This window comes from Equus quagga, chromosome 4 (genome assembly GCF_021613505.1).
Source record: "Equus quagga isolate Etosha38 chromosome 4, UCLA_HA_Equagga_1.0, whole genome shotgun sequence".
NCBI lineage: Eukaryota > Metazoa > Chordata > Mammalia > Perissodactyla > Equidae > Equus > Equus quagga.
Window position 1 is genome coordinate 47,983,955 of NC_060270.1, and position 22,878 is coordinate 48,006,832.

A 22,878-nucleotide genomic window follows, 5' to 3' on the forward strand; every position below is an offset into this window, starting at 1 on the left:
TTATTACTTACTGGACCAAGAATGTAGACAATTCCAGCTATGGTTGTTTTGCATTTTAGTTTCTCGACTTAATTCTGTGTTGCGCTCGTTTGCCCCCTGCACTGAGTCCTAAGCTGACAAGGTCACTTCTGTGAGTTGCATGGAGCCACACGAGCAAGGGGCTTATTCCTTTCTTAGTTCCACCCCTTCCCATGAGGCCCTTGAAATTTGGAAGGGCTCACTACCTTAGTCAGCTTGGGCTGCTATAACAGACTACCCTAGACAGGATGGCTTAAACAACAAGTATTTATTTCTCATAGTTCTGGAGGCTGGGAGTCCAAGATCAAGGTGCTGGCAGATTCAGTGTCTGGCGCGAGCTCTCTTCCTAGCTTGTAGATGGCCACCTTCTTGCTATATCCTCACATGGTGGAGAGAGAGAGAGCTCCAGTCTCTTCATCTTCTTATAAGGGCACTAATCTCATCCTGGGGGCTCTACCTTTCTGACCACATCTAAACCTGATTACCTCCCAGAGGCCCCACTTCTTAATACTATCACAGTGGGGGCTAAGGTCTTCAACACGAATTTGAGGGGACACAAACATTCAATCGGTAGCACTCATATATGATGCATTTGTGAGTGTTTATCAAAATCATTGAACATTTTGTGCCTTTTTCAAACATTTCTCGCTGTGGTTTTGGTTGGGTACAATTGACTGCAGGCTCATACAGCATCACTGTGTGACCTTAGACAAGATGTTATCAAGTGTTTGTGTACCCCCCGCCCCGCCCCAAATCCATATATTGAAGCCCTAATCCCACTGTGATGGTATTTGGAGGTGAATCATTTGGGAGTTTAAGTTTACATGAGGTCGTGAGGGTAGGGCCCCCATGATGGGATTAGTGCCCTTATGAGAAGAGGAGAGAGAGATCCCCCTCTCTCTGGGAGCAGGCGTTTGAGTACATAGTGAGAAAGGAAAGGCCATGCACAGCCAGGAAAGGAGGCCTCACCAAAAATCAACCATGCTGGCACCTTGATGTCGGACGTCCAGCCTCCAGAACCGGGAGAGAGAACTGTGTGGTGGTTAAGCCATCCAGTCTATGGTATCTTGTTCTAGTGGCTCAAGCTGACTGGGACACAAAATGCTTTCAACTCTACTAAGACGAAAAGGCACAGGGAGGAAAGAAATAATGAATGTGGTGATTCCCAAGGGAATGCTTGATTCGTTTCTGAAAACACATTTTTGAGCTTACAGAGAAAACTCTTAAAAGTGAGTATTTTCCATCAAAATGTTGACTGTTACATATGAATCTGAAAAAAATCGATTTTCTTATACAACTACAATTTCTGTAGGATCTTTCTTCAAACTGTCACTTTTTTCTTTTTACAAATTTTCATAGTTCTTGAGTTTCCTGCTATGTACTATATTTACCTAAGAGAATTTTAATTTTTAGGCAGTGAAGCTTTTAAAAGCATTTTTGGTGTTTTGTTTATATGTGAAAGAAGTGTGAATCAGCAGCATATTTTACAATATTTACTATAGTTTTAAATAAAATTCTTAAAATATTCCTCATCTCCTTCAGCACATAGGGAATCTAACAACATAACCATGTGGAAGTTCATCAAATGGAGAATCACTGTGTAGAATTCTGTATCCCAACAAATGATCCAACTTTCCTTCTAAGAAAGTTGTGTGTTTTCTAGAATTTTGATAAATAATACATTTATCTCACTGCTAGAGATTGTCTCTAATATAGCGGAGATTTTCTACACGGTAACAGTGGTTTACTCAGGCCTCATGTATTCCTCGTGGGCTGGGGGCAGTGGTGTTTTATAAAGGCAAAACATCATATCCCATTATGTCAGCCACTCATCCTTAGTCACCATTAAGTGGTGTCAAGTCATCCAAAAACGCTCACTAAAGCCATCCTGCTTATTAAATTTGTCTAGAACACTCACCCAAGCCAGTGCTGTATTTTATGCAGATGGGAAAACTGAGATTCTGTCTAGAAGGGACACTAAGAAAATCTTGTGCTAGGAAGAGAATTTTCAGCAGCATCTCTTGAGTCCATGTGTTAAAAATGCACATTCCTTGCCTCCCACCCCAGAGTTTCTGACATAGCAGGAACGGTCTTAAATTGGATCCAGAAGTCTGGTTTAACAAGAATCCTGGGTGATTCTGATATCATTGGTCTACTTTGAGAGATATGCTGTAGTTGTGTTGGGTCCTGTACTTGGCTTTGAAATTGCATACCAAGACACTGATTCTGAGCAAGGTGAGCAAAGGCAGTTTTGAAGTTGGAGAACTTTGCTATGTTTTCAGTTAAATTTCTCTCTCCCCAGGCATTTTAGGTGGCCTCACTGTTGGGTCTTCATGGGGCTGGCTTACCAAGTTCTGCATGTATTTTTTCATTTTCTTCTTCCCGCCCCTATCCTACTCTAAGCCCAGATTTGATGGGTGTGATACCTAAGATGACAGCAGGCAACTGATTAACCATCCGTGCTAAAGGGTTATGGCTCCCAACATTTCAATGTCTGCTTCTCCTAGGCATGTGATCCTTTTAACAAAGAGCTCTAGGAAGTTGGGATGCTCACCACAAGAGCAAAATCTTAAATATTAAACTTCTAGATGCCCTGGCAATATAGTGGGGGAGGTAATTTTCATCTGCCTGTCTCAACTCTCGGCGAGCCTCCTTGTAAAATCAACTCTGTTTCTAAGAATGAATGTACAGGATTTCCTTTGCAGACTTATGTAGAAGTTGAAGAGGACAAGATTGACCACAAAAGGCATTGAGAATGCCAAATTCTTGTCTTCCGGCTTTACTGGCTGGTGTTGATAGGATCAAACTGGAAAAAAAAATTGGCTAGCATTACACAAATTCACTTGACCCTAAAATAATACTGATTTGAATCATAAAGCCTGTATAAGAGTTTGCAGGGGGAAATATCTCTTTCCAGAGGGAGGCTCTTCAACCCACAAAGGAGTGACCCAATGTCAGCCATAGGAATTCGGAATCAGAAATCACTTGTGTTCTTCCCCCAGTGACCCTGTTATAATCCTCCTAGAGGCAGGAGCCATACATCTTAATGGTCAGCAGAGGAAGAGAGGCTGCAAGGTGGAGGAGGAGGAGGTCTGGGATAAATCGGGCCTGATTAAGAGAATGTGGCTTCTGAATTCGGCCCTACTACTCACTAGCTGTGCGATCTTGGGCAAGTTACATAAACTCTTTAGCCTCAGTTTACTATCTGTAAAATGGGAAAATACACTGACACATAGTAAACTTTCAGTTCCTATTTCTATTATTATCATATCATTAATATTACTGGTCGTCCTGGAAAATATTAGAAAGTTAAATTTGATGTTGGCCTACAACAGCTTCTCTGCTGGGATAGGAGTAGAAAGAGTGGGCGAATTTCTTCTATGTCTTTTCTAGCCAAAGAGCATGTGTATCTTTCTGAGTTCATGGGATAGAAGCTAAATTAAGGTATCCATATTTGACTAATATTAAAAATATTAATGGGGCTGGCTGGTGGCATAGTGGTTAAGCTCATGCGTTCTGTTTTGGTGGCGCAGGGTTCACTGGTTTGGATCCTGGGCGAAGACCTACACACCACTCATCAAGCCATGCTGTGGTGGAGTCTGACATAGAAGAAATAGAAGGACTTACAACTAGGATATACAACTATACACTATGGCTTTGGGGAGGAAAAAAAAAAAGAGAAAGATTGGCAACTGATGTTAGCTCAGGGCCAATCTTCCTCACACACATACAAAAAAATTAAAGATGCTGCTTTCAGTTTCCACAAAGAGCTCATAGCATTTGTCTCTATTAGTAGTTTTTTAAATTGTGGGTTGAGATAAAAATTGGCTGCTGCTACCTACAGTTATACCTTCAGTTATCACATCAACATATTTCCATTCATCTATTCATTCAAAAACAATTATTGAGCACCTATGATGTGCCAGACACTAACTAGCATCTATGACGTGCCAGACACTGGCTAGCATGGTTATACAGGGTACATAAGTGGTAAATAAGAGAGATAGATGAAATACTAATACACCAGACTTTTAGCATTCAGGACAGAACAAGAACTGACTCCTCCTTTCTGGAAGCTTACATTTATGTGTCCATTCTTGATAAGTCTTGCAGAAAGGTTGACGAGTGCTGTCAGGGACACACAGAGCATGAAAAAGCTCAGGCACAGGTTGAAAGCTTGGAGCATCAGGTGGTAGTCTTCATAGTGTGGTGGGTCCACACAAACTGATGGGAATTTTGCATACAGAAAAGGAAAGGCAACTGCATAGCCAAGGTAATTGGTCCCTGCAATCCCTGAAAATGAGTAGAAGCAATAGGGACCAAGGAGAGCAGGTTCCAAGGCTACTGCAAAATGAAGTGGACATCCCATAATGCTCAGAATCACAAAGGTGAAACTAGCCTCCCACTGAAAATAAAGCAGAAACAAATTGTTACTTTGGGTACCAGATTTTTCAAAAGCTTCTCAGCAATGTGAAGAAAGAAAGAGAAACTGGGTATTATTCCCTCTGACTGGGAAATGAAAAAGTGGATGACAACCTTCTCTTTAGGTTCTTGTGTTCTCCTCTTGAATCTTCACTATGGGAGAATAATATATCAGCCAACTGGGGCCAAAACAAAATCAATTCATTCCACAAACATTTATTTTTATCTCCTGTCATGTATTAGAACATGTCTGGAGTGGGAAAAACAAAGAGGAATAGACAGAACCCCTGCCTTATCCTAGGACCTTGCTAATTGGAGTGTGATCCATGGTTCAGGAGCACTAACATCCCCTGGGAGTTGTTAGACATGTAGAATCTCAGAGGGATGGTGTCAGGATGGTGGTGTAGGTGGACTGGGAACTCACCTCTTCCCATGGACACAACAAATTTACAGCTACTCTTGGAACAATCACCCCTGAGAGAGAACTGAAAACCAGATACAAAGAACCTCCACAACATGGGACAGTGCTGACTGAGGTGGAAGAGGCAAAAATTCCTTTTTGGAGAGAAAAATGCCACCTTCTAGCCTCAGTGCTTCACTGCCAGTGGGGAGCAATCTCAAGATATGCAGCCTTCCCTGGAGGAGTGGGGACCTGAGCAGGGAGCATTACCACAATATGCAGGTCTTGAACTCAGCAACCAAGACAGGAGTCATAATACCTGGCTTGCTGGCTATTAACTACAATAGGGAATAAGCCCAGAGAAGATATCAGACATAAGGGGAAGAAAACTCTGCCTTTAAAGGGTCCACACACAAATTCACCTGTTTTCAAAAGCAACCTAAAATCACCAGAAAGAAATATGCACCATTCTTTGGTGAAAAGAGACCCACCTGATAGGCTCTGGGCACATCTTGATGAGAGGTGAGACTCAGACTGAGACCACCTCCCCAGATGCTGAGACACTGGCAGCAGCCATTATTGTGACCTAGTGCAGGTGTGCTGACACAGACACTGGCAGATGTCAGTGGAGTTCTTTCCCTGGCTTGTTAGCCCAGGGGTCTTGTCCACCTACTAGAGCACTGATTTAATCCAGCTCAGCCAGGGCACGCAGTACTCCTTAGGGACTGGCCCCATCCAACAGCAAGCCCTTGGGCAACCTGTGGGCCCTCATAGGCAGGGTACCTGGAACCTCTGCAGCCAGGTGAGTGGATCCACCTCTGTGGTGAAGGCCATGCATGAGGGGTGGGTCTGCATTGGTGGAGTGTGTGAGGCCTCTGCAGTGGGGCAACTGGGTTCCCTTCAGTGAGTTAGGGTGTGTGCCTGGAGCAAGACTGTGTTGACAGGATTGTGTTGATGGAGTATGTGGCCCTGAGGGCAGGGGGCTTGTTAGCTTCAGAAGACTTGTGCTTCTCAAACAGCCACATAGCGGATTGGCCCCACCTTCCAAAGTCTGAAACAGTTATGTACTCCATGTTTGGGGCCAGATCCCCTCACCTGCAATCCTGAGAAAGCTGACAAGAGCCTTGCGGGCCAGAGGTCTACAGCAATTGTAAGCCCTGAGCCTACCAACCAGCCATGCTGGGGGCCTACTCACTTAACAGAAAAACTGCAACAAGAATGTGCTATTAGATCTTGCAGCCAACTGTGCTGGGACTCCCATGCCTGATAAAGCAACTGAAGGGACCAGAGCAGCTACATGCAACTAAGCATTACAACCAACTGGCCAGGGGGACAGCTTAGCCTCCCCAAGACCTGCAGTAAGAGCAACCCTGTCAAAACAGAAGGACACATGTAGCCCACAGAGGGGACACTCCTGGAATATTTGGAACTGGTGCCAAGAGGGAAGCACACTCCTGGGCCTCATTACACCACTTCTCCAAGATCAGGAGACATAGCTGACCTACCTAATATGTAGATATGCGCACAGAGAAAGAGGCAAAATGAGGAGACAAAGGAATACATTCCAAATAAGGAAACAGGAGAAAACCCCAGAAAAAGAACTAAACAAAACAGAGATTAATGATCTACCTGACAAAGAGTACAAACTAATATTCATAAAGATGCTCACTGATCTTGGGAGAAGAATGGATGAGCTTAGTGAGAACTTCAACAAAGAATTGGAAAATATAAAAAAGAACCAATCAGAAATGAAGAATACAATACTGGAAATGAAAAAGTCACCAGAGGACTCAACAGCAGAGTAGGTGATACAGAAGAATGAATATCAGTGAGCTGGATGAGAGACTATAGGAAACCACCCCAGCTTAACAGATAAAAGAAAAAAGAATTATAAAGAATGAGGACAAGGGGCTGGCCTGGTGGTATAGCAGTTAAGTTCTCATGTTCCACTTCAGCAGCCCGGGGTTCACCAGTTTGGATCCTGGGTGTGGACCTGTGCACCACTTGTCAAGTCATGCTACGGCAGGCGTCCCACATATAAAACAGAGGAAGATGGGCACAGATGTTAGCTCAGGGCCAATCCTCCTCAGCAAAAAGAAGAGGATTGGCAGAGATGTTAGCTCAGGGCTAATCTTCCTCAAAAAAAAAAAAAAAAAAGAATGAGAACAGTCTAAGGGACTTCCGGGACAATATCATGCACATTAACATCAATACTATAGGTATCCCAGACAGAGAAGAGAAAGACAAAGGAGCAGAGAATCTATTTTAAGAAATAATAGCTGAAAACTTTCCTAACCTAAGGAAGGAAACAGACATCTGGGTGCAGGAAGCACAGAGAGCACCAAACAAGATAAACCCAAAAAGATCCACACCAAGACACATTATAATTAAAATGTCAGGAATTAAAGATAAAGAGAGAATCCTAAAAGCTGCAAGAAAAATGGAACAAGTTACATACAAAGGAAACCCCATAAGGCTATCAGCTGACTTCTCAGCAGAAACCCTATATGCTAGAAGGGAGTGGCGTGATATATTTAAAGTGCTGAAAAGAAAAAACCAACAGCCAAGAATACTCTTTCTGGCAAGTTTATGATTTAGAATGGAAGGAGCGATAAAGAGTTCCCCAGACAAGCAAAAACTGAAGGAGTTTATCACCAAAAAACCAGCCTTACAAGAAATGCTAAAGGGACTTATTTAAGTGGAAAAGAGAAGACCACAAATAAGAATAAGAAAATTATCCAAAAAATAAAATAAAATCACTGGTAAGGCAAACACACAGTGAAGGTAGGAGAAGAATCATGTATGAAGCTAATAAGAAGGTCAAAAGACAAAGTACTAAATTATCTATTTCCATGATAAGCCGGTGGTGGATACACCATGCACAAAAAAAGAGGTTAGATATGATATCAAAAACATAAAATGTGGGAGGAGGGGAGTGAAAGAGTAGAGCTTATAGCAAGAGATTAAACTAAAGAGACCATCAACTTTATAAAGATTGCTATGTATGTGGGTTATTATAGACGAATCTCATGGTAATCATAAATAAGAAACCTATAATAAACACACAAGAAATTAAGAGAAAGAAACTCAAACATAATACTAAAGAAAGCCATCAAACCACAAGGGAAGAGAGCAAGAGAAGAAGAAAGGAATAGAGAAGAACTACTAGAACACCCAGAAAAAAAGAAAAAAAAGCGGCAATAAGTACATTCTTATCTATAGCTACCTTAAATGTCAATGGACTAAATTCTCCAATAAAAAGGCATAGGGTGGCCGACTGGGTGAAAAAACAAGACCCGTGTAAATGCTGCACACAAGAGAGACACTCTAGACCTAAAGACACTCACACACTGAAAGTGAAAGGATGGAAAAAGACACTCCATGCAAATGGCAATGAAAAGAAAGTGGGGGTAGCAATACTTATATGAGACAAAATAGACTTTAAAACAAAAACTGTAACAAGAGACAAAGAAGGGCACTACATAGTGATAAAGGGAACAATCCAACAAGAGGATATAGCACTTGTAAATATCTATGCACTCAACATAGGAGCACCTAAATATATAAAGCAAATATTAATAGGCATAAAAAGAGAACTAGAGAGCAACACAATAATAGTAGGGGACTTTAACACTCCACTTACACCAATGGCTAGATCATCCAAACAGAAGATCAATAAGGAAACATTGGCCTTAAATGACACATTGAACCAGATGGATTTAGTAGATATATATAGGACATTCCATCCAAAAACTGCAGGGTACACATTCTTTTCAAATGCACATGGAACATTACCCAAGATTGATCACCTATTAGGACATAAAACAAGTCTCAATAATTTTAAGAGGACTGAAATAATACCACACATCTTTTCTGACCACAGCAGTATGAAACTAGGAATCAACTACAGCAAGAAAATCAGAAAAGCCACAAATATGGGGAGATTAAACAAAATGCTACTGAACAATGATTGGGTCAATGAAGAAATCAAAGGAGAAATAAAAAAATACCTGAAGACAAATGAAAATGAAAATACGACATGCCAAAATATACGAGATACAGCAAAAGCAGTTCTAAGAGGGCACTTTATAGCAATACAAGCCTACCTCAACAAACAAGAAAATCTCACATAAACAATCTAACAATGCACCTAAAGGAACTGGAAAAATAAGAACAAAGCCCAAAGTCAGTAGAAGGAAGGAAATAATAAAAATCATATCAGAAATAAATGAAATAGAGACTAAAAAATAAGAGAAAGGGGCTGGCCTGGTTAAGTTTGCATGCTCTGCTTCAGTGGCCTGGGGTTCACAGATTTGGATCCTGGGCACGGACCTGCACACCATTCATCAAGCCATGCTGTGGCAGTGTCCTACATACAAAATAGAGGAAGATTGGCTTGGATGTTAGCTCAGGGCCAATCTTCCTCACCAAAAAAAAAAAAAAGTAAACAAAAAAAATTCAATGAAACTGAGAGTTGGTTCTTTGAAGAGATAAACAAATTGACACACTTTTACCTAGACTCACCAAGAAAAAAGGAGAGAAGTCTCAAATAAATAAAATCAGGAATGAAAGAGGAGAAATTACAATGGACACCTCAGAAATACAAAAGATTATAAGCGAATACTACAAAAAGCTATATGCCAATAAACTGGATAATCTAGAAGGAATGTATAAATTCTTAGAATCATACAACCTTCCAAAACCGAATCAAGAAGAAATAGAGAATTTGAATAGACCACTCACCAGTAAGGAGATTAAAACAGTAATCAAAAACCTCCCAAAAAATAAAAGTCCAGGACCAGATGGCTTCCCTGGTGAATTCTGCCAAACATTCAAAGAAGATTTAATGCCTATCCTTCTCAAACTCTTCCAAAAAATTGAAGAGGAGGGGAAGCTTCCTAACTCATTCTATGAAGCCAACATTATCCTGATACCAAAACCAGACAAGGACAACACAAAAAAAGAAAATTACAGGCAAATATCACTGATGAACATCGTTGCAAAGATCCTCAACAAAATACCAGCAAATCGAATACAACAATACATTAAAAAGATCATACATCATGATCAAGCGGGTTTCATTCCAGGGATGCAGGGATGGTTCAACATCTGCAAATCTATCAACGTGAGACACCACATTAACAAAATAAATAATAAAAGTCACATGATCATCTCAATAGATGCAGAGAAAGCATTTGGCAAGATCCAGCATCCACTTATGATAAAAACTCTGAATAAAGTGGGTATAGAAGGAAAGTACCTCAACATAATAAAGGCCATATATGACAAACCCACAGCTAATATCATTCTCAATGAAGAAAAACTGAAAGCTATCCCTCTAAGAACAGGAACCAGACAAGGATGTCCACTTTCCCTACTCTTATTTAACATAGTATTGGAAGTCCTAGCCAGAGCAATCAGGCAAGAAAAAGAAATAAAAGGGATCCAAATTGGAAAGGAAGGAGTGAAACTGTCACTATTTGCAGATGACATGGTTTTATATATAGAAAATCCTAAACAATCCATCAAAAAGCTTTTAGAAATAATAAATGAATATGGTAAACTTGAAGGATACAAAATCAACATACAAAATTCAGTTGCATTTCTATACACTGACAATGAAGTAGCAGAAAGAGAAATTAAAAACACAATCCCATTTACAATTGCGGCAAAAAGAATAAAATACCTAGGAATATACTTAACCAAAGAGGTGAACACTGAAACCTATAAAACATTGTTGAAAGAAATTGAAGACAAGCAAAAGAATGAAAGTAGACCATTATCTTACACCATGCACAAAAATCAACTCAAAATGGATTAAAGACCTGAATGTAAGACCTGAAACCATGAAACTCCTAGAAGAAAACATAGGCAGTATGCTCTCTGACATTGATTTTAGCAACGTTTTTTCAAATGCAGTGTCTGACCGGGCAAGGGAAACAATAGAAAAAATAAACAAATGGGACTACATCAAACTAAAAAGCTTCTGCACAGCAAAGGAAACCATCAACAGAATGAAAAGACAACCTAACAATTGGGAGAAGATATTTGCAAACCATATATCAGATAAGGGGTTGATATCCAAAATATACAAAGAACTAATACATCTCACCAGCAAAAAAACCAACAACCCAATTAAAAAATGAGCAAAAGATCTGAACAGAGATTTCTCCAAAGAAAATACACAGATGGCCAACAGGCACATGAAAAGATGTTCAACATCATTAACTATGAGAGAAATGCAAATCAAATCTACAATGAGATATCATCTCACTCCAGTCAGAATGGCTATAATTAACAAGACAGGAAACAATAAGTGTTGGAGAGGAGGTGGAGAGAAGGGAACAGTCATATACAGCTGGTGGGAATGCAAACTGGTGCAGCTGCTATGGAAAACAGTATGGAGTTTCCTCAGAAAATTAAGACTAGACCTACCATATGATCCAGCTATTCCACTGCTGGGTATTTATCCAAAGAACTTCAAAACACGAATGTGTAAAGATACATGCACCCCTATGTTCATCGTAGCATTATTCACAATAGCTAAGACTTGGAAGCAACCTAGGTGTCCATCAAGGGACGAATGGATAAAGAAGATGTGGTATATATACACAATGGAATACTACTCAGCCATAAAAAAGATGAAATCTTGCCATTGGTGACAACATGGATGGACCTTGAGGGTATTACGCTAAGTGAAATAAGTCAGAGGGAGAAAGTGAAATACTGTATACTCTTACTCGTAAATAGAATATAAAAACAACAACAAACAAGCAGAGACAGAGATTGGATTGGTGGTTACCAGAGGGGAAGAGAGAAGGGAGGAGGGCAAAAGGGGTGATTAGGCACGCCTGTGTGGTGATGGATTGTAATTACTCTTTGAGAGGAGAACATGATGTAATCTACATAGAAATAGAAATATAATGATGTATACCTGAAACTTATTTAATGCTATAAACCACTGTTACCACAATAAAATAATAATAATAATAAAAACAAAAAATATATATGTACAATCTCAGACCTCACCCAGATCTTCTGAACTAGAATCTGCATTTTAACCAGATCCCCAGTGATTCACACATATGTTAGAGTTTGAGGAGCAGTGCTGTAGCCATGGGAACAAGATCCATAATCAGATCAAGGTAGACTGTCTGTATCACAGGATTCCTTGGCTCTATACTGTTGAAATGCAAGACATCATAGACTTTTCATTCTTTTTCAGGGGGAGAGGTAACAGAGAGCTCGGAAGGAGATCCCAAATTGAGGAGCTGAGACTTGAAAATGCATTATTAAAAACAGAGGAGCCTACAGATCCATTTTTTCAAAATGAAATTCAGCAGCAGTAACACTGGTTCTGTCCTCCCCAAATTACAATACTCAAATACGATCATCACAGGAACAGGCAGAAAATGTTTGGAGCAGGAATCAGATAACAAATGTTCATCTAAAACCTAGTTTATTACTGAAATCCATCACAGGAAGGCAGTGATCAGACAGAATTCAATTATAATTGAAAGTGGCATTCTCTGTGTTCCATCCTGACACAGTAGAGATTTGACCTTCAGACCCATTCTACCATCCTACTCGATGTCTGTCCATTTACCAGGTATCTCTGGGTCCGCTGTTTGTGAGCCAACAGTAGGAGTTTACCGGTAGTGACAGCCTACAAAAGGAAGATGGAAAAATAACAACCATGATAAAATGTACCACAGGGAAAAGTTCAATCTGTCTTACAGTTTGACAACTTTATCGGGAACTAGAAGAAACAGCAAATGGCTAAATGGATTTATGGCGCTGATCTCCTGCTCACCGGTGATGACAGTGAGGAAAACAAGCCATCAGTGTCATAAAGACATGCTTGAGACAAGCATGTTTTTTGATTTTCTGTGTTGCCTTTGCCATCACAATTATAACCTTCACTACTGTAAGGTGTCACTGCAATAAAAGCTTGGCTTTATAACCCTTGCCATATGTTTTATTTTGATTAATTGTCTATTGTGCATCTTTCTCACAAATTGCTAAAATTTCAAATGGGAGGGACCAGAATGGAAATGTGTCACAGAACCCTGGAAACACTCCGAGCGGCAGCATTATCTTTTACTACTTGCTTTCTTTTGAGCTCCTGCAGCCAGCCTGCTGGTGGGACACAAATACGTGATCCTGGTTTCTCAAGTAACGAAGATTATCATTAGAATGAATGCATGATGAGGCATTTATTGTTCTGGGTGCAGTGGTGTCCAGCTTTTCAAAAGAGAGTTCTTTATAGTCTCCATTGAAGGAAAAAGGCCCCAAATAGCTAAACAAAGGAGGGAATGGTGTCACCAGAATTGAGCAATAGATAACGGAAAAAAAAAATTCTGGGCTCATCTTTGATTCGGCACTGGGTCTGATGAAAGAGACCTTTGTGGTCATTGAGCCTGAAAATCGTTTATTCCCAACCCATAAATCATTTGTTCCTAGTCAAGGAATGTTTTGAGGTTGAGAGAGAAACCCAGGAAGAGAGGTGCCTGAAATAAGATATAGAATGAGGACAGAACTAAAAATAGTTATAATTTAGGTTTTCGACAGAGAAATAAACATGACTGCACGTATAGTATCAACAAATTTAAGGGGAGAAAAAAATCAGAGCTTTTACCAATATGGTTTTGTGGTATGCTGCTTTTGTAGCTCCGGGTCTGGCATATTTATTGTTTTGAGACCTAGCTTTTCATTTTCCTGGCATATTTTATTTTGAATGTTGGATTTAGAGAATTTGAGAGAGAGGGAAAAAAGCACACACACGTACACTCACACAAAGCTTCTCATGTAGCTAAGCCTGAAATTCCAGACTTGGCATCGCCATACCGTAAAACTCCCATGGATAAAAACAGAACCATCTGTAGTCAAAGAGGTTGGCTTGATTCTGCAAGAGCAAAGCTTCCAAGGGACCCTATGGAGGTTGAGCCAGCACAAATAGTGCAACAAAACAGGAGAATTATCAAGACTGATGCTAAGCCTGGGGCCAGTGTACGCCTTCAGAGGCAAAACGCTCACTGGACACGTCACTCTTCTGTGAGAGAGAAACAGCTAAGCGAAGAGATAAAAGGCCATGGAGCCGCCGCTCTGCCGGTTTGACTTCAAGTAGATAGCTGACATTATCAGATGCTTAGATTCCAGGTTGCTGTAACTGCTTTGGCATGAACCGCTCCTTTCCTTTCAAAAGTTAAAAAATGCTGCCGAATTGCAGTGGCCTGTTATTTCTGTTGTAGCTGCCAGCTTGAATTTTGCTTTGTTTACACAAAACTTTGAAAAAGATGGTTCATGGAGTAGGCTGGTGTACGAATGCCATTCAGTGACTTGTTAAATCCACCCTGGGGACGGTGGCCCGGGGGGCCGAGCACACCCGTCTTTTCCGGGGGGGCCTTCTTCCACACCAATAGTCACAGCCTGCCTCTTCTCTTCCTGTCATTTCTTCTTTTAAATTTTGTTTTTAGATAGGGAAGGGCGAAAGAATAAAAAAGGAAGAGATCTGAGGAATTCAAGCGGGAAAAGGAAGTGGGACAGAGGGAGCGTCTGAGAGATGGAGAGCTGGGCAGAGCAGGGCAGCCAGTTTGTGAGGCCAGACAGAGCGGCCCGTCCTGCACTCTGCTCCCTCAGCTCTTCTTGACAGCCCATTGACTTGCTCTCTGGGCAGCTCCAGGGACCTTACTTGGGTTTTGCAACAGTTGCTGCTCGCATCTGCTTACGTGATCATTGTGAGCCTTCCCATTAAATCTTTAAATTGCCCAAGTAAAGGATGCGGTTCCCAGAAGGAGATGAATTGAAGGAAGCGGGAGCAGTCACAGCAGAAATAGAAACTTTCAGAGGAATCATTTAAATACGGGCTGATTTATTCACTTACAAACATCTATTGTGGGTCCACTAGGAACAAGGGATGTGACAGGCAGTGCGCAGACACACTAATGATAATAACAGTTAACTTGTTGAGCGCTTACTCTGTGCCAGGCACCATAGTAAACCCTACCCGTGTTAACTCATTTACTCATAATAAATGACCCCATTATGTAGAGCTTCTCCTACTTTTTAAATGAGACCAGAGAGGCTAAATGAGATGGGTAAGCTCACCAAGTAATAATTCTATAAAGAGTGGTTCCAACTCTCCATGGAACTGACACTCCAGATGTGAAAGTGCACTTATAAGAATGTCCAAAAACTTAGGCAAGAAGAGTGAGTGTTGGATGGTGTAGTGGTTAACTTTGCACACTCCGCTTTGGTGGCCTGGTGTTCGTGGGTTTGGATCCTGGGCACGGACCTATGTACCATTTATCAAGCCACAATGTGGCAGGTGTCCTACATATAAAATAGAGGAAGATGGGCACAGATGTTAGCTCAGGGCCCATCTTCCTCACCAAAAAGAAGAAGAAGAAGAAAGAGTGAGTGCTTTTTATGTGAGCAGAGCTCAGTGACCAGATACCACTTCTGGGGGAAATAATAATTGATGGAGGCACCATGGGGGAAATAGGATCTAAAAAGAGTTTGAAGGATGGAGGTGATTTCAATGGGAGATGGCAGAGAGGAATGGCAGTCACTCTTCGGGACCAGTGAATGAGGAACCCAGACCAGTGGGAGGGTAGGTTCTTGACTGAGAAGAGCATAAAATCAGGCTTGAAAGCCATGTGAAGCCAGGTTGAGGAGGGCCTCAAAATTCAAACTAACACATCTGGACTTTGGGCAATAAAGTCTCCAAACATTTTTTTTTTTTAACATCTACCCACAGTAAGAAATATATTTTACATCATGGCCAAGTTATAGGTATCTTTATATATAACCAAAATAATATTACCCTTATTATGTGTGATACATTCTAATATTCTCTATTCTATTCTGCTCATGTTTTCTAAGTGCAGTAGATTGATTTTTATAAGCCCCTGATGGATAGATTCTGGCCGTTTGGCTATCAAACTTATCTAGGCATAAAAGTTGGGTGGGGGTGGGAAGTGCTAAGGGTGGTGATGGGGTTTACAGAGAGAAAAGGAAGGAATGTGTAGGGATGTGCCTCTTAGAGAAAATCAAAGCTCCTTGGCAACTGACTAGGTGTGGTGGGGTGGCTGGCTGAGGGCATGGCTGCCCGAAGCACAGTCCTAAGGCCCAGCAGCATCAGCATCTCTTGGGAAGTGTCAGACCTGCAGCATCTCAGCCTCGCTCCAGACTTACCCATCCAGTCTGCATTTTAACACCAACCCCGGGTTATTTGTACGCACGTTACAACTTGAGAAACACTAGTTTAGAGGAAACGACTGGGTCAAAAGTCACTCCAGGCTTTGAAATTGGGTTCAAAGACAGGCAAGTCAGGCAAAGAAATAATTGCTTTTGGTGGTCAACTGATTAATTTTTTTGGACAAGCTAAGCTTAAAGAATCTCAGGATATCTAAGTGGAAAATTCACCATCAGGTGGTTGCAAACCCCAGGACTGTTGAAGCTCTAAGAGACCTGAGCGATGGTGCGATGAAGTCCCTTCTCTAACAGAAGAGGAAACTGAGACTCGCATGGATAAGCCTGGTCCTGCCTTTCTCCCAACTTCCTGTCTCCAAGCCGGGCTCTGGATGCAGCACAGCTGCCACCGCTGGCCCAGTCACTGACCCTCCCGGCTCCAGGTCCCTAAACTCACTGTGCTTGAGTCTCGTCATCAGAGCTTGATCTACAAGCCAGGCTTTCCAGGATTAAAGTAGAGCTCAATCCTTAGGGCACTATGATCTCCTTGCTGCATACTTTCTAGCAGCTGATGCCTTTAAATAACCTAGTTCAGAAATTCTAGGAAAACTGCTTATCGTGCGGCTGTCAGAATAGAGCTAGGAGAGTCTGAGGACCAATAATTGTGAAGAATTTAGAAAGCCTTGAATGAAAGGCACAGAACGAATACAAAGTACTGTATCGCTTGTAAAAATCTGTCTCTTACAAGTCTCAAAGGAGATAGGGAGTCATTTGCAAAAGGAAATGTCAATCTGATTGAAAAGTACAAATTATCTTTCCATCAGAGGGAGATACAATTTGCAGGCAAGTTGAGAAGTGACTGGCAAGGAAGGTTGTGGAGTGAGTCAGAGACCTTTTGAAGTTGACCCTGATCAAACAGAGCTGTGGTTCGCTAGGAAACTCGCTAGGAAAAAAATCACGTTGTTCCAAATTTACACATTATTGAAAGAGTGAGCATTCTTATTGCTTTCCTTCTCAGGAGGATTTTTTCCTGTTTTAGTACAAATACCAGCTTGACCTTTAATCCTTGCAACCTAATCAGAGTTCAACTTTGCAGGGAATTCTGTACCACCAGAATGGAGGTCATGGGACTCCTTCTCTTATTCAACAATATTTATTGACTCTCTCTGTTCCACGTGCTGGAGATGCAGCAGAAAGCAAAACAGAAAAAAAATCCCTACCCTGGTATGATATTCATTTTGGGGGAAGGGGACAAACAAACAATAAATAAGTAAATTATTTAGTATGTTGGATGGTGATAAGGGCTATGGGGGAAAACATAGAGCCACACGTGAGAGATTGGGAATGCCAGTCTGGGAGAGATTTGCAATTTTAAATAGTGTGATAAGGGTAATGAGGGAAAGTGTCACTGAGAAAGTGACATTTGTTCATAGAATTGAAGGAACTTAGGGAACAAGCCATGTATGGGAAGAGGCTTCAGGCAGAGAACAAGCAGTGCAAAGGCCCTGAGGCAGAAACACACCTTGGCATTTTTGAAAATAACAAGGAGCCGGTGTGATGAGAAAGAAATGAGCTAAGGGAAGAGTGGTAGGAGATGAGGTCCAGGACATAACAGGATGGAGAACTCAGCAGGTCATCAGGGAATGGGACAGGAGAGTGAGCAGACGGCAAGGGATTAAGAACAAAGGGCTTGGACAGAGAGTAGGGCACAACTGAAAGGCATGGAATTAACTAGCACTTGTGCAGGGCTTAAATTTTAAATTGTCAGAGCTCTTTACTATACAATCTTTGTTCAAATTGTGTTCATTCTCACTGAGCAATTTAGGGTTAGACGGTTTCACAGGGGCGTTCTTTACCTGTAAAATGCCCCATTTTCCAGGAAAAGGCAATGAGGAACTGGCTGAGTGAGGGTCCTGCTCTTGACCACATACCAAGAACGTCAAAGTCGAGACTTGAACACGGGTCCCCACCTCTCCAGGTTCTACCTCTCTGACTTCACTTCCTCATGCGGTCACTCTCCAAATCAAATATCCACCAGGGGCCAGCCCTGTGGCGTAGCAGTTAAGTTGGCACACTCTGCTTTGGCGGCCTGGGGTCCGCTTGTTCGAGTCCCAGGCATGGACCTACCCGCTGCTTATCAAGCCATGCTGTGGCAGGCGTCCCACATATAAAATAGAGGAAGATGGGCACAGGTGTTAGCTCAGGGCCAATCTTTCTCAACAACAACAACAACAAAAATCAAATAGCCACCAGCTAGCTACATGCTGGAGACACATCATATCATTTCTCTGGGCCTCATTGATAAAACAGATATTTGATGTTGAACGAGCCCATATTCAATAATTTGTAATGCTAATCAAATCACCAATATCTGTTGAATGTATTGTGATAGACTCCGCAGGGATAGGCAAAGAGTTATAAGGAAGGGATGCAAGATAGGGCTATACTTACAGTTTTGTTAAACTTTGGGTCAGTTGCAAAGTCAGATTTTTTAAAAATATTAATTAGGATAGAAAATAGAATTCATTTCACACTGAAGGTTAAATATTGTTTTGTGAAGCTTTTGTAATATAGATCTAGTTATATGCTATATCAATGGGTATCCATTTACCTAGAGAGAAATATATAGATGAGTTTATGTACACTCCAGGTCCTGATGTAAAATGTTTTTCTTACTCTGAGTCATCAACAAAAAGTTTGGAAGCCACTGGAGTAAATGTCACTGCCATCTCTGCATTCTAGTAGATGTTTAATAAATATTTCTGTGAATGAACGTATGGTTTCAGGCAGGAGAAGAGGAAAAAAGCAGGTCAAGACTGTGTTGCTACATGTAAAAGAATGTATTAAAAAAGAATAAAAAAAAAGAAAAACAAAATCAAATGGTCTCCTTGTTCAGTTCCACATCCCCACCATCTTACTTTCCCCCATCTACACACGTCATTAAACCCCACTACAATGAGTTCCTTCAAAATCAAGAACTTGTTTTATTCTCCATTTTAACTCAAGTATGTAGTAGGTTATCAGCACATATCTATCTAATAAACAGATTAAAATTATATTTCCTACGGTTTCACTTTTAGGTAATATCCAAGTTAAATTTTGGGTTTTCCAAAGACTTAAAATGTTGCCTCTCCCAAGAGTGGTTACATTTTAATAGAAAATTTCTTAAGATCAAAAGACTTTAAAATCAAGTTGTCTACTCTCCAGTGTGAATGTCAGGCATCATGGGAAACAGTGAGGGAAGGAATTGTTGTGCCAGCGGGCGTCTACAAATCATATCACCTTAAATCATAAATCGTACCATCACGGAAGACACCTACTCACAAGGCTAGACCCGGGAGAGCTGACCCAGGGAGCTGCGGTGCCAGTCAATCCTTCATCTGTGAACCAGTAGACATGGAACACCTACTTGATGCCATCTTGTCCTTGGCACACGCACGCTTGCCTGGTGAGCTGTGAAGTTAGTGAAGTCCATCACCCAACCTCTTGAATTAGTTTCAGTTCAAAGAGTTGCGTGCAAAGAAAAAGGTGGGAGGACTTATAATTTGGGCTTGCAAATCTTCAGGGGACATAGACACACCTTGATGTTTCTAATGAAAGGGTTAGTCTGAAACTTATTTTACTTTGTTCTCCATTTTTAAACTATTTTTCATGGTTTATGTATTTTTTCCAAATTCAAATTTTAAAAGATAAATTCCAATTTTTCAGAATATCAAGGTGAGAAGACTAAAATAAAATAGCTTTTTAAGAATTTCTTGAACATTTCATTATAGTATACAATAAATTCAGTAGATATAAAATAATATTAAGAAAAATCCTATATTTAAGAGGCAACTCATAGAAATCAATGTTCTAAGGTAAATTCTGATTTTCTGTAGAATTTTGACTTCTTCACGTTGGAAACTTAAAAAGGACATGTTATTCTGTTTCCTTTCTCCCTCCCTCCTTCCTTTACTCTCAGCACATAGAATAAAGTATTTTCCTACCAAAGCTCCATTCCAGATGAGATAGGCAATCCACACACTCCATCCCGTGAACCAAAGCTTGTAAGAAAAGACTGGGAAGAAAGCGATCACTCCAGAGAATACACTGAGAGCTCCCAGGGGAACGAGAATCCAGCCAGCAGCTGGGTATAGGCTCCGAATTTTCCTCTGTGACTTGAATCCTCGATCTCAACGATGTTTTGTTACCAAAACACGAGGGCATGTCAGGCCTTCATAAACAGAAGTCTCTTAGAGACAGTAGCCATGACACACGGGGACTGTTTGATCTACTTGGAAACAAGCTTCTATTTGTTTCACCAAGGATAATAAAATGTTACAAAATAATCCTTGATATAAATTTGATACAATAAATTCTAATACTAGTTTACTTCAGAGAGAGAGAGCCAGGAAGAAATCATTCCTCTTTTTGGGTTACCGCCTCCATTCCCTTCATTCTGCCCCGTCGTGGGGAGTGACCACTTCCTGGCTTAATCAGATTCAAAGGCTTGCTGACTGAGCTAATTGTTTCTCAACTCAACCTGCCTGGTGGTTCCAGCATAAAGCCAACATCCTTTGTGCACAATAGATCCACATTCCCAGCACAATTTCCCACAAAACAAAGTAAAAATAAGCACTCTGATCACTTTTCATTACATTTCACTTATATGATTTAAAGCAAAAACAAGACCTCTCCCCCTGGTTCAAAGTTCAATTCTACTACAACTATTTTTGAACTTTTGATATGGATTCAACCCCAAATAGGCATAAGCTGCTTTGTGGAGTTCTGCATTGTCTTCACGGAACTGGCTTCATCCTAATTATCTTCTTATTACATAATTCAATTATCAAGTAAAGTGCAAAGATGGAAATGTATGCACTTGTAAAATAAACTTTGAAGAGTAATTTATTGGTTGAATAAAATACTGATCTCTAATAACTCTTGAATTGTAATTCAAATTTTAGAGGTCAAATTTATGTACATGAAACGATTGCAAAACTTCATCTCTTAATCTCTCATGAATTTGAGAAAGCGGTGGTATTTGCTTTTGACTGCTAGGATGTGTGGCAGTGTCTTCCAAGATAATACCTTGAAAATACAAGCGTTTTCTGAAGCCATCCGAATAATTTTCCTGTTCAATATTAACTCCTTTTTCCTGAAATAAAATGATGAAAAATAATCTTATGGATAGAAATGCGGTGGTTTAGAAAATGGATTTTGGTGTCAGACTGAGCTAGAATCCTGTTCTAGTTCCGCTGTCTACCAAGTCTGTGTCCTTGGGCAAAGGCAAGTTATTTAACTTTCTAGGTCTGTTTCTTCATATGAGAAATGGGAGTAAAATTAGTGTTTATCTCACCAGATGGTGAGATAAATGAGTCAATATATGTCAGTGCTCAGCACTAAGGTCTGCACAGCAAAGATGCTTGGTTAGTTACCTGTTATTACGCTGGGATGTCCCATCTTTGGGTTTCTTTCAGCATAGGATGGAGGCACAGTCATTACTGTTGCTTTTATCCATGATCTTATAAAACACTAGGTTTGACTCTTCCTGATCAATTTGGTAATAGCTCCCAAACGACCTTCCCATGTATGGTGAGGAGAGAAGCTCCTGTCTGATTCTCTGCTTTTTTCCGTCTTTCCGTCTTTAATAGCCATTCCACAGTGTGACCCAGATTTTGAAGCAGTTGCGTTCCTGGATATACAGAATCCAGGAAACCAGCTCAGGCTTTCTGCTAGAGCGCTTATTTCCCGTCTCCCCTCGACACTGTGGGGGTATATTCTCTGACTGTTTTTTTCTAATGCCACGAGCTACGTTCCACGAGGGCAGAGGTCTTGCAAGTCTTAGACAGTCCTGAGATGCATAAGCCATTCCCAACACCTAGAATCGTGTCTGGCCCAGAGTGGATACTTAATACACGTTTGTCGAATTAATTAATTAATAGATCAGACTTTCCAGCTATGGACTTGGGGCTCCGTGGGTCTGCCCTCGGGTAGACCTACGTGTGTCTATCAACACCAGTGTGTTCCCTCTCACAGAGGGAAGGGGTCTGGCCTGGAGAAAGACTCGTTTGTGTTAGCTTTTGGTTTGAGCTGTTTTGACTTTTTCCTTTACTTTTTATCTCAAGGTTATAGCTACATGGTATGTCAATACACTGTGGGTCAGATCACTCTCTCCTGTTTGCATGTTTGGAAAATAAAGGCTGTTGAAATAGTCACGTTAAACAGTACAAAGAGGGCAAAGAAAGAGAATATTTTTTGTTTTAATTTGAGGGGCTCTCTCAGTCTTTGTAACCCTGACTCGCTAACCCTGACACTGCCAGTGTGACTTGCAAACATGAATTTCTTAGTGATTAGAAGAACTGTTGTTGTCACTTAATAAAACAAAGAGAAGGGACAGAGATAGAGCTAGAGAGTTCTGTCTGTGGGCTTTCCTGGTTGCACTTTCCGCAGGAATCTTTCCACACTCATTTCCTTACAGCCAGGAGCATTTCGGGGAGGGCAGCTACTGGGAGAAAAGAGAAAATGTTGTTCTGCTCCTGGCCTGGGCTTCCTCTCGGATGCAACAAGTCTCTGTGTTCCTGATGCTCAGCAGCCAGCCAGGCTCCCAGGGCGCCTGCGCCCTCCAGGGCCCCTCCTCCCATTTGGCACAAAGTTACCGGAAGGCGGGTATATAATCCCCAGGGGAGGTGGTGGAGTCAAGATCTTTGCAGACTCTGCCTTCCCCCTCACCCGGGAGGATCCCACCGTCTTGGCTCAGGGAAGAATGGAGACGTTCCACTAAACTCTTCAATCCAGTTTTGCCACTATATAAAAAAAAAAAACACCCAAACAAATTGATGTTTTGATTCTAACACTCGTCCACC

General features: G+C 41.1%; 1 protein-coding gene across 1 annotated transcript; it reads right to left on the reverse strand.

The window, feature by feature from the left end:
* Positions 1 to 4,033: 4,033 nt before the first annotated feature.
* TMEM212 (transmembrane protein 212) lies at positions 4,034 to 21,514 on the reverse strand. The gene is made up of 4 exons (XM_046659837.1): positions 21,451 to 21,514; positions 20,020 to 20,204; positions 12,447 to 12,506; positions 4,034 to 4,423 (listed from the first exon to the last, which is right to left on the reverse strand). Exons 1-4 carry the CDS (start codon positions 21,512 to 21,514, stop codon positions 4,034 to 4,036), a joined length of 699 nt encoding a protein of 232 aa, XP_046515793.1.
* Between the last annotated feature and the right edge of the window lie 1,364 nt (positions 21,515 to 22,878).